Genomic DNA, 17,277 nt, shown 5'->3' with positions numbered 1-17,277 from the left:
TAACAATAAACTACTATCAGTCAAAACTAACAAATGAAAACCACTCTGTTGGAGGGAAAAATGCTGCTCACTATGGCTTGGATCAAGGCTTGAGTTTGCTATGGAAGGCTAGGATGAACGTACGCACACAAAGCTTGTAACGAAACACACTGGCACAGGACAGAGGGAGACGCAGACGATAAATACACATGGAGGGAAATGGGGAACAGGTGGAAACACTCAGGGATCAGGAAAGACGGTCAGACTCGTGACACAAGAGGAAGAGCAAGTGACCTGGAACGAGAGGAGAGTTAATCCTTCAAAATAAAACAGGAAATGACAAGAGAAGACCAACTAACAATCAAAAGACCTCACCGCGGTGTGACAGCGAAGACATAAAAAATTACTTTAAGTAACTGGTGATTTCTGTCATTTTTTTCTGTGAAAAATATCTGTAATTCATTCATTCATTCTTTCCATCTATCTGACATCAGTGATAGGCCTGCTATCAAGCCTGCGGCTAAAACTATCTGGACTGCCAGCGATATCTAATGTAATGCTAACAGAGAGAAGCTGCTCTAACTTATTTCTCTCCAAAAGACGCACCAGGCTCCATATTTATAACACATTTAATTAATTAATTAATTAACAAAGTCAAATTTTCACACAAAAAAGTCAGGGTTTGTCCAAGGGGAGGCCTACCATTTGAAAACCTCTGTTCTATAAGCATCAACAGCATCAGAAACTTTGGTAGACAGAAAATAAGGTTGAGGACTGGGTTGAGGTACAACATATATGTGATGGAAAAGTTAACTTTCTCTTTGAGACTGGAGGTGGACAGATTTAAAATAATTTGGGAAAACTGGATAGAGTACATAAAACCAATTAGGTCAGACTTTATCTGACATGTACATTGTGAAAAAAAACCTAGTTCATAGCTACTGAAGTTTTTCTGTTTTTTTTCCCTTTTATTTTAATTTATCATATTCGCTACACTGGTAATTTGGTACAACTCTGTTAGTTTAACTGGTCAAAATGCATGGTAGAACGTAAATACTATGTGCGGGGCATAATTTTTTTTGTATATTTGAATAGGTATGGTTGTCCTTTATTTCGATTCAAAGTAAAAGACAGTGTCATGTTTAATTTAAAGATACTGCATTTGAAAAAGAAAAAAACTCATTCTGCATACAACTGGTACACAATGACTAAGGTGACCAGACGTCCCCGTTTTGAGTGACCTGTCCCCGGTCAAAGCTGTCCCCGAGTTTGACACTGAATGGGGGAAATGCGCGCAGATTCAAACACCAGTTATTACGGTAGCCATTTAGCACATCGCCAGAGATGACGTCATATGACGCACAGACGCAGCAGCGTCAACAACAACAATCTAGAGGCGGCAAAAAGGAAAGAAAAAGGAGACCATAAATGGTAATTTTGTGTATTAAGTTATTTATTTTGTGTGAACTGGCATTAGTGTGTGTTGGGGAGAGAAAGTTGCAATTAAAAAAATATATATATTTATATGTGTGTGTGTATAGAATATAATAAATAGGGCTGGGCAAATATTAACTTCTTTAATTGCGTTAATCACATGATTTCCTGTGATTAATCACGATTAAACACAGAATCCAATAGTGAATTCTTAAGTAGCAAATAACACACTTTTATTGGAACTGCACAGTCATATGACTGTAAAGTACCCATAAGACAATTCAACGTTGCAGTGCTTACAAACGACTTTGGCTCTGTTGACTGCGCCTGGAAGAACTTTGAAATGAAAATGGTCATGTAAAAGTTCCGTAGCCTTCTCCATGTTTGTTTTGCCCGCTTCATCTGCCATTCTTCTTTTTACTGACTGTTTCCTGTGAGCACCGCAGCAGTAAGCAACATGCTAGGCTCGCTCACGATGAACTTTTTCAAAATAAAAGCCAGTGAGCAACAGACGTTTACAATAAAAATAATAAAAACTGCGTTAATGGGAGACAAATAATTTGTCAGAGAATAATGAATTCATTAGTTAACGCAAAAATAACTAATAATAAAAAACATTTTTAATATTTTATTAATATATTTATTTCAATTAGAAACGCACTTCTGCAATCAAACTATGCAGATTCAAATTTCCAAGTTGGCGCCTATTTCATTTTGCTTCGTCCCGCCTATAACGACCAACCGGCCAAGTTTGAAGAACGACAATGCTAGTGTCCTTCAATCAGGCTCAGAGTGTCATGAGTCAGTCATGTGAAAGACCTGCCCTCACGGGCATTGGGCGCATGACCTTCAAGGAGGATGTATGAGACAGCCACAACAGACATTGTCAACCAAGTGCCTTTAGAGGTAAGTGTCCCAGATAACTCATGTGAACGATATTTTAATTCATTTTCATCCTTCAAGTGGACAGCCTTGAAGCTAACGTTAGCATCCCTCAAATAAATTGTTGATATTAGCTGTTAGCAGATAGCTATCGTTTTGTATAGTTTTGAGTCTAAGTGAATGGTGGTAACCAGGTAATTTTATTTTACAGCTGAAGTATTAATTGTTAACGTGCAAAGAGTTTTCTAACATGGCCATAAGGTTAGTCTAACTGTGCTGCTCTCTGCTGATGTATGTTCATAGAGTTGTTATCCGTGATTTGAATGCGGTCAAACTGCTGTATGCTGCTCTGTGTAATGTCCCACTCGTCCTGCATGAGTCCCGCAGAGACTCGAGATTTAATTTTTTTTAATTAGTTTTGTTCTAGCATTAGCTTGCTCAGTTAGCCTGCCTACTGCTATCTTCCCTGCCTAGAGTCTGCTCTGTTTTTCACCAGCAGGGCTGCACGTTAACTTTTTCAGGCTGACAGCTTTTCAGCACAGGACCAGAGAGTTCTAGCACACCCTGTCGCATCGAACTTTAGCCAGGCCAGGGCCGGAGTGGGACTCATTTTCAGCCCTGGAGTTTCATGCCTCAGACCGGCCCACTTTAGAACACAAGCTATTATTAAAATCATGTAATTATGACCTTACATTAGTGATGTGTCGTTCGCGGACGATTCGTTCGATATTAACTAAGCTTTTATATGACTCGGGAGTAACGAGTAGTCTCATTGAGTGATTCGTTCGTTTTCACGCAGCACCCTCCCTCCCCATATGACAGGCGGCTGCTGCATAAACTCAGTCAGAAGGACAGGAAACAGAAATTATTAATTCATTTCCATGCAGTACCCTCTCTCGCCACATGGCAGGCGGCAGCTGCATAAACTCAGTCAGCAGAACAGGAAACAGTTTTGATTCGTTCACGACTCAACTCCTCGGGTTACGGCTCCTCGCACAGGAAACAGTTTTGATTCGTTCAGGAGTCAACTCCTCGGGTTATGGCTCCTCGCACAGGAAACAGTTTTGATTCGTTCACAAGTCAACTGCTGGCGGCTGGCGGCTAAAAACACTGTGAGATCGGGATGTAGCCTAGCGACAGGATGTCAATAAATGATGTGGAAAGGAAGCTCAAAAAAGGTCTTTACAGCACAAAGACAAAGCAAGGCAAGTGTGATATTTGGAGAAGTTTCTCAATTGTCCGTAAATCTCTTTATTAATAGCCTATAAAATGACGTGTTTTCTCCTGTGGGACGGGAGAAGACACAAAATCAATGCATTTCTTTTATTGTGCGGGATAAATTCTCAAAGTTTTGCGGCTGCGGCCGGGAGTGTAACACACACATTGCGGTGGTAATGGTCAGAAATTCAGTGGGAGCAGGGTGAAGAAAACAGTCCCGCACAGGGCTCTACTGTGGACTGAGAAACGAAGGAGGAAATGAATGATGTCTGATTTGTGATGTTCATTCATTTGTCATGAAATCATAATTAATTAGTGGTCTTCGGTTCTTGTAGATATGTATAGTGTTGTGTGTAAATAGATAAATGATAATTTAATAATGTGAATAGATACTTTTGAAAATGATATCAACATATTGATTTTGTGTTATACTCCACCATAAAATAATAATAATAATAATAATAATAAGACACAATAAATGCACTATGTAACATTTTAGGGAACTTATTGTTACTTTTTTTCTCACTTAATTGTGTTACTAATTGTCAAAATGAATGTGAGTTTTACATTCCCTTGTTCTCTACCAGCTGTCACGTGACAGGGCTGAACGGATCGTTCTCGTTCGTTAATTTGTCACGTGACAGCTACTGAGTCAGTGTCGGGCTTTAAACAACAATGGCAGGGAGGATACAGACAGAGTCACCTTATTGTGTATTTGCTTTCCCAGGTTTTCACATGGTTTGAATTGTTTGTGGCATTTTGTGTATTGTATTTTGTCAGCTCAGCTGAAGCAAACCATGTTTCCTTCAGTGTTAAGTGTTTAGAACCGTGGCCATTTTGTGCAACGCCCACAGTAGGGCTACAGCGCCACCTGCTGGAAAAATGAACAAAATGATTCGTTCAAAGATTCGTTCAATTTACTGTTCGAGAGTAAATGATCCGATTCAGCCAAAAGACTCAAAGTTCCCAACACTAATACATAATATGCAGGTTTAACTCATATTACTTTCATCCTATTCCCTTTGAATTGTGGGCTTTGTGTATTTATTATCTTACTTTTCATGATAAAAGTATAACGTGTCTCTACTATCGTTTGGGTATAGAAAGTGGTTATATTGTAACCAATGCTTGCTTGTTCACACACGCAGTCCCTGGCTCTGCTTCTGACACTAAATCACATTTTAAAAATGGTCATAATTCTCCCCTTTTTACAAAGCCTTCTGATCAATTCAGGTGAGTTTCATTAATGTGATGCTGAATCATCTAGCATTTCTGGACACCTTTTTCTTTACAGCATTTACACAATAATATTCACTCAATGAGTAATCCTGTCCACTCTGGACTTGTGGGTTCATAGATGGTGCTTGGTGCTGTATCTTCTGACTCTGTGGGGCTACAAGACAAAGTTTCCCAGTTATGCGGCATCCATCATACTATTATTTGAATTATATAACGTTACGTTATGTGCCACACAGTTCATTGGCTTGATAATTAATTAACTTGAACAGGGGTTTGCAGGCAAAGGTCAACATATTGCCTTACCTGTTCCATCGTCCTCTCATTTGACGTGACAAACCGCGAGCTCGTTTTAGTGAAAAAGTTGCAAATATTTGCATATTTAGCTGCATCTGTTTCCAGAGCTTTCCTCTTTTTTAATTCCAGCCTTCTGCGCTGTCTACTTTTCATACTTCAAACACAACTGACCGAGTGCAGTGACGCGTTACATCAGGGTGAGTCTGCAGAAAATCAAACACACAAAGACGGCCCAGGGACAGCGATAGCAGCATGTAGTAGAGTAATGTGCTGACTGTAATCTCTAAAGAGAATATTTATCAGTCTTTATTTCTGCTCTTCTGTGTCTCTTAGTTTGGAAGTAAAGTGGTACGTTGTTGGCTTTGCTAGAAATGCTCAGTGGGCCAGCAGCCAAGCAAGTAAACAGACATTATCTGACAAGTTTCTCACGGACAGTATGTAATGCCCAAATTGAATGTATTCTAAAATTATTTTTACATTTGTTTCATTTGCAAGAAATAGTAACAAACTTTTATGGCCATGAACTAAGTCTAAAGATTGTCTTCATAAGCTGCTCCTGTGCTTCACAATTGTGGAACAACCACCACATTTAGCTCTGTTTAGATGTGGTTTAGGAAATGGGATGTGTGATGGTAAATTTTATGTCCACATTAACCATTTGTATCACCCAGACACGCTAATTGTTTTAAACTATCTACCTCTTAATTAACACTCAGACAAGATAATTGTTTTAACCTCCTGTTTCTCATCAAAACTGCATCCTACCCCCCCTGGAGGTGTGGTGACACACCTAAAGAACAAAGCACCCTCCTCAGGTATAAATGTTCTGGGTTCCTTTTGTTTGAACTTTTTCATACCCATTGCTGCTGAATGGTGTGGACTGACTGATCTTTTTCCTTGCAACGAGGAATAAAAACTTAGCCGGCCGGCAGAAAAAGTAAAGTTCTCTATTTCATTGCTCATCAGAGGTAGGAAGGAAGGAAGCGATTGAAAACCTCCATAACAGATGTCGGGGATGAAATATACCCCATCGTCTGGCCTCTCAGGACACCTTGTATCAGAGTTGTATTACCCTTGCACATTCCTTTTAATGGCTTCTGGGCGAAACCAGGTCCTTCTGTCTCCAAAAGTTGTGCATAGCAACTTGTATCTTGAGAAATTGCTTTGACACTTAGCTGCGATGGTAACGGCTGCTATGAGAGCTCGGTCAGACTGAATAATGCAGTGAAACGAAATGGCAATTCTGTCTGAGTATCAGGCTAGCAATGCATTGAGTATGTGCAGTCAGCTCTCACTGCATATTCAAAAATTCTTGATAGTTAATATACATTCGGGAGTTTCTTGCACACATAAACCACATACTATGCAGCAAACATGACATACTCAATCTGACGTACTTAGGATGAATAGTACATTCGTAATCCAGTATGATGGACAGCATGACAGCTGCTCCAGTTAAGCCAAAACATCTCAATCGCCCCCTGGTGGCTGGCTGTAGTATAGGACATAAAGTCGGCCCTCTCCATGTACATGTAGTTCTTATGCTGATGTCTTATAGATGAAAAATGTTTCTGTTTCCAGTTTAACCCTGCAATTAATGTTTATGGAGGTCTAGTCAATGTAACTTGGAGAGCACAGGAGCAGCTGCTGAATATTTTGGACTTGGAGTATGGACAGTACAATATAAAAATGATGAATTAAAGGATAAAACTGGTGTAGTGTTTATTTATTGTAAACTTGGCCTGTGAAAAGAGCTAAATCTGCAATGCTTTTCTGTTAATAACTATGGTCCATGTGTCCACCGCCAGAAATATCTATTCCATATTATGCATCTATTTGGACTCCATGGTATTCAAGTCACAGCTTTGCAAATTTTGGTCTGCACAGCTAGTTTTCATCTTTTTTTTTTAAAAAAACAATGTTTTCCCAGATAACATACTGATGATTAGGGATTGTTCATAAAAAAACCCAATATTTTGTAAGTAATACTCTATATTGAACAATAAAGTAACTGCTGAATACTTTACATTTACAGAGATTGCCTTAGCTGTTTTAATGTGTGATTACTTACTATCCTTGTTTTTCTGTCAAATTAAATTTTTTAAGATTGTGTTCAGTTTACTAAAATGATTGTTTAATACCGTAAATTTACAGATATTATCTTTAAATACACCTATTAATGTATTTTGATGTACAGTGTTTAATTTTCCATTGTCCAATTCACTAAAATAACTAATACTGTAAATGTGAAGAAAATCCTATTTGATTAAAGGTACATATTTTGTCTATACATTGCGTCATTGTTGTTTTACTTTGGGAAAACACAATTATGCAGAAAATCAGTGTAGATGGACAAGACGGTTTCATGAAATGACAACAAAACACCCTTAATTTAAAGGGATTGGCCTTAAATGCAGCTATTTGTGATGTATTTGTAATGTACTCTGCCTTTTTTTCCCACTGTCCAGTGAACAATTTTAAATCTTATAATTCTACAAAAGCACAGATTATTACTGTAAATGGGCAGACATTTATCGTTGATTTAATGCATTTATACCATTTTTACACATTATTTCTCATTGTACATGAAAGAACAATATTTAGACAGGAAATTACTCTAGATAGATGAGGCCATTCCATGAAAACAATACTAAAATACCCTTAATTTATAGGGACTGGCCATGTAGCTATTTTTTTTATGTATTTAGCTTGTTTTTCCATTGTCTAATGGTTGTTTTTTGATATACTAATTCTCTAAAATAACAGATTAATACTGTAATTTTTCAGACATTTACCTTTAGTTTTATGAACCTAGTTTGTTTTTATGTAACAACTTTGTTATTGTACATAGAAGAAATAGTATTCTAACATGAAATTACTGTAAATGGACTGGGCTGTTTCCTAAAATAAGTAATGTATATCGTGAAATTGCAGAGATTAATCTGAAAGTTATCTTATTTAGCAGGTTTTTTGACATATATGTTATTTTACAGTATGATGGGCATTTATCAACTATAATATATTGTATTTTAATTCATTTTGACTGTAAAGTTGACTGTATTTTTACAGTAATTGTGTGTAGTTCTGTGATCCAGTTATTGACAAAGTAATTTACAGTAAATTTGAAATCTGTCCTGCCAGTGCCTTCACCTTTTTTTTTCTTCTTTACAGTGTGTTCTCCTTCATGATTAGGCTAGTTTATCATTGTTGACTGAACAATGGATGTCAGTCCATACAGCAGGACTGAGAGTGAGTTGCCAATCAGTCTTTTCTTTTTGTCTGCAATTTCTCCCATCATTTTCAGAACCTCCAAAACCTGTTGCACTACTGTAAAAAGAAAAAAGTTGACTGTGCCCATTCCTGTAGTCTCTCTTGTAGAATCTCACTGAAGATAAGTGTTTAGAACCCATTAGAACTGTATTTGATACTGGATTAAAAACTGATTTTATGAAAGAAAAAAAAAAACTTTCACATTGTACTCAAAAGCCAGATGTTTTATTGTATGTATTTACAGGTTGTTTACTAGTGTAAAAGGGGCAAAGACTTAAAGAAGGAAGGAATAAAACATATAATGGTACTCACCAACAGTATCACAGGGTTCGTCTTTATGAACACAGAAATCTGTCCTGAAAGAGAAACCAGAGTTAACGACACTGAGTAAATCAAATTACAGAGATTGCATTCTTATTTTAAGAACTAGAATATACCCAACTTTTCAGAAAACAAATTTTACAATTCCAATTGAACAATTCCAGTGATCCAGAATTCTAATTGATTTACTAAGTAAGGGATAATGCCCTCCAAGGTGTCCATTATCAGAAATTAATGGACTTGGCGGAAGCAAGGTTCATGCTTCCGTATAGTCCATGTGTTGTGACTGTGTTGTCACAGCTGAGAGGACTATTTATAATAATAGTGACTGCTAACATGTTCTTCTCAAATTTCTTTATTTCGTCATTGATTATTATTGTTGTTGTCTAGTATGCAATCATTGTAAATATTTATAATTTTTTGAGCTACTCGACTAATTTGAATTTCCCCCACTGTGGGATGAATAAAGGCTTTTTCTATTCTATTTAATATCTCCCTATGAAGACGTTGCTAAGCAACGTGGCCAGAGCGACTCAACCGCAGCAGTTGATCAGTGAAGGGAAATGAGGTGACGGCTTAACGTTACGTTACATGATACAAAGTTTAATTTCAGAAGGCCAATGCGCTACTTTACGCTTGTATGTGTCCAGAGGATGATGCAAAATTTTGTTTCAAAGAATCAAAGTCCACAGATAGTTTCCTAAATAGTTTTTATTACAGTAAATATTATCAGCCATTCACTCGGATCATCAAATGTGTAGAAAGGAAAGCAAGCAAGTAGCCTAAGTATGCAAGACAGAAAGACAGGAAATGGCAGTATGCCGGAGGTAACTTAACTATTAACGCACTATTTAAAATTAAATGCTACATTACCATTAATTGTAAAATTTGAAAGCAATATTGGCATGTCCGTCATCGTGGCATTTGATGGACGGAGATTTAAAGTTGACGTCCATGACTTTGTCAGCCAGGAAGTCTCTTAGTGTTAACTGTCCATGTTGTGGTTTTCTTTGTGTTTATCTCTTCCTTGTCATCCTCTAATTTGTTCAATTCCACTGGCGTCACCTCCTTGGGTCGCTTCTTCCGTTTTCTTTTCATATTCACTTCTCTCTTCTTCTTCTTCTGCTGCATCCCAGTCTTCAAAGTTATCATATTCACGAAATAAGTTAAAAGAAATGATAAAATCACTCATCTTTTTGCCATTGTGAGAAATAAACTGTGATGTAACGTTGAGTCTGTCTGAATGGTACTATTTCTATTTATATTGTTTATGCTTGCTGGCCACACAATGTTATGGGAAAGGGACGTTCAATGTTATGGGAAAAGGCATTACTATCCATTTAATGTTATGGGAAGACGAGTTCAGACATATTATTACATAGTATTATGAGAACCAAAAGACAGGTAGAGGCCTCCCCCCATCACAGAAACTCTTATTCTTGCAGCTTTTCTCATAGTATAACTATATAATCTTTCTAACAGTTGTATTGGTTACCAACTAGCCTCCAGCCAATCAAAATTGAGTATTCGCCCAGACCATGGTATAGTTTTTTTTTAATTGATTTTAAAACAGCCTATATCTGCCAACAAGGTAAAATTGTAATGTTTGGTGAAGCCCCCAGTCCAACTCCCATCTTAGACAGCAGGTAGAGATTATCTGACATTCCAAGGGCGTAAGGGGCATAGGGTCCAAATGTACACTGAATGTCTAAATGACACTGACAGACAGACCGGGGCAGTATCTGTAGTAATGAGAATATTGTACTAGCCTGTTTTAGTGGATAAAGGCATCCTTTTGAATGCCTCCCAGTTGAAATGTTTTGATCACGTCTTATCTGTGAAGTTGGGTGTGTGGCTACCTGGAAAGCATACATCTGCAAAGCATCTTAAAATGGTAAATGGACTTGTACTTGTATAGCGCTTTTCTAGTCTAACTGACCACTCAAAGCGCTTCACTACATGCTGCATTCACCCCACTCACACACATTCATACAGCACGTCTTGAGATTCTTAACTACGTGCTTTTTTTTTTTCTAATCATTCATACACACATTCATACCCCAGTGATACACTGGGAGGCAACGTGGGGTTCAGTGTCTTGCCCAAGGACTCTTCGACATGTATCCTGGGGAAGCCAGAGTCGAACCACGACCTTCCGATAGGTGGGCGGCTGCTCTTCCTCCTGAGCTACAGCCGCCCATGTGTTCACTGTCTTTGTAAGGTGAGACAATAACAGTCTATATGTGATGTTGCCATTCACAGTGCCCGAGGAGCAGGTGTTGGGGGACACGGTCATAAGCTTTCTCCAAGTCCATGAAACACTTGTATACTGGATGGTAAAACTTCCATGACGCCCTCAGTAACACTACCAGGGTAAAGATCTGTTCCACTGTTCCATGTCCTGGGACGAAAAACCACAGTGCTCCTCCTGAATTTCAATATGTTGGCACCTCCTCTTCAACAGCCTGGAGTAAACGTTCTCAGTGAGGCTGAGTAGTGTGATCCCCCTGTAATAAGAACACACTCTCCCTCTTTTTAAAAGTGAAAAGCACTACCTCCATAGGTGTTGTCCCATACCTCCATGCAACATTGAAGAGACCAGTCTTCCACAACAGCCCCACATTGTCCAGAGCTTTCAGCATCTCAGGACAAATCATGTCCATCCCTAGGGCACCTTAGTGCCTGGAAAATTTTTAAGTACCCGAGCCACCTCTGTCAAGATGAGGGACAAGTCTTACCCCAAGTCCTCAGACTCTGTCTCCTTAATGGAGGACACACTGGTCAGATTGAGGAGATCCTCAAAGTGTTCCTTACACAGCCCAACAATATCTTCAGTTCAGGTCAGCAGTTCTCCACACAAGCCAAGCACAACCTGGGACAGACCCTGCTTTCCCCTTCTGAGTCACTGAGTGCCTTGCCAGAACATTCTTGAAGCCAACCAAATGTCCCTGTCCATAGCTCCTTTGAAATCCTCCCATACCAGAGTTTTAGCTTCAGCAACAGCCTTCAGCCCTTTTAGCCACTTGATATCTGTCAGCTGCTTCAGATGACCCCGAGACAACCAAGACCAATAGGCTCAATACCTCTTCAACTTGACAGCTTCCCTCACTGCTGGCTTCCACCAGCGGGTATTCTGATAAACGCCACAACAGGCACCGACAACCTTCAGACCACAGTTTTGGAAGCTGCATTCGCAATGCAGGTGTATCTCAGTGTTTCCCAATCCTTGTCCTCAAGGCACACCGCCCTGCATGTTTTCCATGTTTCCCTGCTCCAGCAAACCTGATTGAAATGAATGGGTCTTCCTCAGCCTTCTGCAGAGCTTAGAGACCTGACCCATTAATTTGAATCAGGTGTGCTGGAGTAGAGCCTTGCGCGGGACTCTATCCATGTTTTCTTCATCCTGCTCCTGCTGAATTTCTGACCATTACTGCCCGCACCCACAATGTGCGTGTTACACTCCACACACAGCTCTTTCTTATTGTATTCTGTGTTTAACACAGGAAAATAACATTGTTTGGTTCGTTATTCATACGTCATAACTTTACAGATATCTATCTGAATTTTGAGACTCATAACCATCATGTTATGTTATGTTATGTTGTTTTTTATGTCTTTATATCCTAAGTTTATGCTATATCTTTACCCTTTATATCTTAACAAGTTATGGTGTTTTTAAAATCCTCTGAACAAATGTTCATAAGACGGAGGAATGCAGGGAGTCGAGTTGCTTTGAGGCACCCTCGTTGCAGTTCGCCTTACAAAATACGCCCAGGCAGACGTCACAACAGTTTCAGGCATACCATTGGCTGAAAGTGTAGCGTAGGCCTACGTCAAGCCCCGCCTCCGCGAATCAAACTCCGGAAACCACGAGGAAAAGTCAGAATAAAGAATAAAGAAAAGAGATTAGAGAATATTGAAAGTTCAGAAAAGAGTCCAGATCAGAAGAGAAGGTGAAGAGCAGAGAGTTTTAAGATTGATGGAATGAGAGTCTGGCGGAGAGTCTTTGGAAATGGCAGGAGAGGAAGATGAGATGGAAGAAGAAGGTCCGAACAAAGACAGAAAGAGAAGAATGTAGTAGAAAGATACATTTTGCGTTTTTGTTCGTCCGTCATCCTGTCTCCTCTCTATAGCATGTTTTAAACTCTGCTGCTGCAGCCTCCTCACCTATTTTTGATCACCAAAAGGAGCCAGCGTTCAGCTTGTCAACCTTTTTGTCAATCTTTGAATTTAAGTTCACCTCATCAGAGTTGGTCAGCAACCAAAACCAACTCCACCCTTGGACAGTTTTTTCATTATTTGTGGTGAATTCCGACACACTAACCCCGTTCATCTTCTGAGCTACCAGAAGCCGTCCGGTGCAGGAAAGCGACCGGTCCAGTCCCTGAAAGTCAACCACAACGAAGGCCGCGAGACGCAGAACCGAGAGATCCAGTTGGACCCGCTGGCGATTATCTGTGGTTCGGAGCTGACCTAACGATAAGATCTGCCCTGTTCTTACATTTCAGACTGTATGCGGTGGGTGTGGAGAGAATTTGCTGTTAAAATGATAATTAACCCAAGTTGTTAGCCTTTAAATTCAAATAGTAACAAAGCTCGACTATTTGAATGATTCATCCATGCCCTCACGAGAACTCACGAGTAGCGACTATATGAGACTGGAATTTACCTTTACCTTGTCGCAGCAGCAACATGTGATCATTAGAAATGTCCAGAACTGGTCTGTGGAACCTGTGGAGACTCTACAGGTGTTTTTTGGGATTGACTGGAATAATTTCTGTTACACAAATGAAAATTAAGTGGTTTACGAGTTCTCAATGATGCAGCTATAACTACGGCATTGGGCTGTTCTTTTTCGCTGATTTGGGCTGATGCATGCATTCCACCATGAATATCACAACAGCCTCCTACAACATTTTGGGAATAAACGTTTAAGTCTGCATTTTCCACCAACCATAATAATCAGGTCAAGTTGCAAGGCCAGTGGTCACACGTAAAAAACTATATATGCAATAACATTCAGGTTTGTGACAAGGGTCTCTGTCTCATACAATCTGTATGGAGTTAATCAGGAGACACAGATGTACAAATGCATTATGGGATGTTTGCTATTTTCTTAAATAGCCCTGTGGAAGCCTCTGAGACGATCTGCTGCCAGAAGTTCAGAACAACTTCCAAATATTTGTTTTCTTGTTAAAGTCTCATTGGAGAGGTTTTCCAACAGCATTATGCAAGATGCATGGCTGCAGTCTGCACCAACATTTACTGGAAATAAGATTATATTATGGAAATTAAATATTTCAAACAAAATTAAAATAACTTAGTAGGGGTGTGACGATACACTCAGCTCACGAGACGAGACATATTGGGTTCACGAGGACAAAACGAGGTTTTAAGAAAACTACAATGACAAAATATATGACTGGACCAACAGACTTATTTAACCAAGTTGCACATGCATTTTGAAATGTTTTATTATAACTCTTTACATGCATGATGTAAGCAGGAGCTTTTAATAAACTTCTCCTTCCACAATTTGAATCACTGCGGTGTACAGCATTATTTTCATACAAGGCTTGCATATTGTCCGTGTCTTTATCAGTCACTTTACTGCCATTTATCATTTCCGCCAGGTACACAAAATGCTGCCAAACAAACGATTTGAGAGTGGCGGGGGCATCTTCAATGGTAATACCGGTATTTTCATTCTGGCTGCTTGCTGCTTCCCTGCCCCCTCTTCTTCTTTTCCTTCTCCTGCTTTAGGTTCTGGAAGGCTAGAGATAACAAAGGCACATTACTGCCCCCTCAGGTCACAGATAGAAGTTTGGAAAGATCTCATCACACCCCTGTAACTTAGATAAAGAATTGTTAAGTTTACTGTTAAGTTGTTATATTTTCTTATGGTAAATTATGTGACCTCTTTTCTGTTTCCACCTAATATCAGAATTGACTTGTTATGAAAGCAATAGAACTCATAGTCTGAAGAACTGTGCATATTCTCACTGCATATTCTTCCTTTGTGTATAAATAGTTTTTTGTGTGTGTGTGTGTATGCATCACGTCGTGCAACTGGTGCCTCCTGATTTTTTAAATCTAACTCTACAAACACATTCACTTCCCAATGTGACTTATCAAGGGAATGTTGAGTGGATTCCAAAAAAAACATGATACCATCGAACATGCCCAACAGGTGAAGGTCTACATTCTCAAACATTTCCAAATATTTCAAGTATCTGAGGAAGACCTAAGTGGAGGAAAATGCTCAAAGACATACCTAAGTGGCACAGGTACTGCCATATATGTTTCAATATTCATCTTCTATTGGCTTCCAGCCAAACATTCTTTTAGTCTAAGTTCCAAACACATTTAGAAGAGGATATAGAATAATTTGAATAAGAAATTATGCTCCCTTTCAATCATAGATTAGTAAAACCTCAGATGAACAACAATTCATGACATATTACACTACACCATTATTTATTGAGCAACAACTGAGACAAAATGCAGAAACAGTGTGAAAAACTAAGTCTACACCATTATTTAACAGCATTTTGGACCACCTTTAGCAGTCATATCTCAAGTAATCGCTTCCACCTTATTCCACATCATTGTGGAATTTTAAGCCAATGGGTCAATGGAATCTTGGCCCACTCTTCTCTCCAGCGCTGGTTCAGCTCATTGAGGTTTGCAGCATTGGTTTCTGCACAGCTCTCTTAAGGTCCCACCACAGCATTTCAGTCAGGCTGAGGTCTGGACTCTGACTGGACCATTGCAACACCTTGATTCTTTTCTTTTTCACACATTCTGCTGTAGATCTGCTGCTGTGTTTGGGATCATTGTCCTGTTGATTAACCAGTTTCAGCCAAGCTTTAGCCATTTAGCCACTAATGCTAATAGAAATTAGTGGTACCACCTTTTTTATATGCCAAAGGCTTTTCTTCATCCCAGGCCTGCTCACAAAATGGCATATTTATAGATCGTAACCAACAGAAGAAACTGTTTCAGACGCATATCTGCTTCCTCCTGCTGCTTACTGCTCTATTTGCTTTTATATCATTCTACTTCTTTCCACCAGTCTTGGATATGATTTTGTTCTTTTTCTTTTAAGTGTATATTTCTAAATGGTATTAGCCCTCCTGTTTGCAAAGAGAATTGGACAGAACAGTGTCTCCTAACCCTGCAGTATCAGTGAGCTGCACAGAGTGTGAGTGACTCTCTGTGAGGATAACACAGCTCAAGAAGAGGATTGAAACGCTGCAAGACATTCGTGCGAAGGACTCTATTATAGCTCCTTTGCAGGCTGTGGAGCCTTCATGTGCCAAAGGACTAACTCAGATTTTTTACACGAGGTAACAGCTGATGTGGAGCTTCACGCTGCAGACCTGGCTGACACACTTCCCTGGATGTGTCCAAATGACACTGGAATATCTGGTGAAGCTCCCAAACCGGCCGGTCCAACTGATATCTCTTACTGGAACAGTGTTGGTGCCAAACCAAAGTCATCAACCCCAGCCAGGACCTGGTCTCATGTTGTCCATTGCAGAGGTAAACCCAGCATGAAACCTAAACCTCCAGCACTCACTCCACCACCTGAAGTACCATTGCATAATAGATACGATCCATTGATTCCAAACACAATATGTGATGATGAATGTGATACAAAAAAACAATAAAAACAAGAGAAATGGCCCCAAAACTCAGCCAAGGGCTAACCAGAACATTAGGAGAAGCCCAAATGCCACAACCAAGGTGAGGACATATTCTGAGAAGGAAGACTGGCTCTGAGATCCTGAAGAAAGACTTTTCTCTGCTGTTGGAGAGACTTTGTCACTATGGGGCACACTCAAACATGAGTGTACAGATAAGGGTGGAGGACACAGCAAAGAGGCAAACAACCCTCAGCTCTCCCCCCTCACCAGACCCTTTACTCCACATCACCCAAGGTCTCCAAAGGATGTCTCTATCCCAGCCAGGACTCCAGCGACCACCATCTACCAGGAAACCCCCTGCTCTTACATCATCTGTCCTGTGCAGGATGTTCAAGGAGCAGCAGCAGAGTTCAAAACAAAGATTACCTGCCATGATGCGTTCAGGGTCCCTGCTATAGTAGTCAGACTACTGACAGCTGTTCTGAGAACAAGCTGGGACCCAGTAGGATTCCTGTTAACGGTACCACGTACACTCCACAGAGCTCGCTCTACTTAATATTAGATCTCTGTCCAATAAGTCCCTGTTAGTTAATGACTTCATCATTTCACACAAATTAGATTTTCTTTTTCTGAGAGAAACATGGTTAACAGAGAGCACAAATGCTACTGTTCTTAATGAAACAGGACCCCCAAATTTTAGTTTTATGGATAAATGCCGAAATGGGAGGAAAGGTGGGGGAGAAGCTGCCTTATTTAAAGATACATTCCAGTGTAAAGAGATCTCATTTGGTGACTTTTGAATATCTTAGTTTTATTTTAAAGGGCGTTTCTAAAATTCTGTCCTTAATCATTTACAGATCTCCAGTATACTGTGCAAGTTTTATTGATGAATTATTGTCTGTTATTTCAACGGATTTGAACCATTTTATCTTGACCGGGGATTTTAACATTCTCATAGATAATATGACGGATGGTAATGCCAAAGAATTTC

General features: G+C 39.5%; 1 protein-coding gene across 1 annotated transcript in view; it reads right to left on the bottom strand.

The window, feature by feature from the left end:
• The window catches only part of adamts17 (ADAM metallopeptidase with thrombospondin type 1 motif, 17), a 174,604-nt gene that overhangs the window by 92,430 nt on the left and 64,897 nt on the right, over window positions 1–17,277 (bottom strand). Inside the window, exon 7 of the mRNA XM_072381119.1 lies at window positions 8,629–8,672. Coding sequence (XP_072237220.1) covers window positions 8,629–8,672 — 44 coding nt within the window. The remainder of the gene's footprint in view (window positions 1–8,628; window positions 8,673–17,277) is intronic.

Source organism: Leuresthes tenuis, unplaced genomic scaffold (genome assembly GCF_036924035.1).
Source record: "Leuresthes tenuis unplaced genomic scaffold, fLeuTen1.0.hap1 SCAF_2, whole genome shotgun sequence".
NCBI lineage: Eukaryota > Metazoa > Chordata > Actinopteri > Atheriniformes > Atherinopsidae > Leuresthes > Leuresthes tenuis.
Note: the sequence above shows the minus strand (reverse complement) of the source record. Positions and strands in the feature narration are given on the sequence as shown.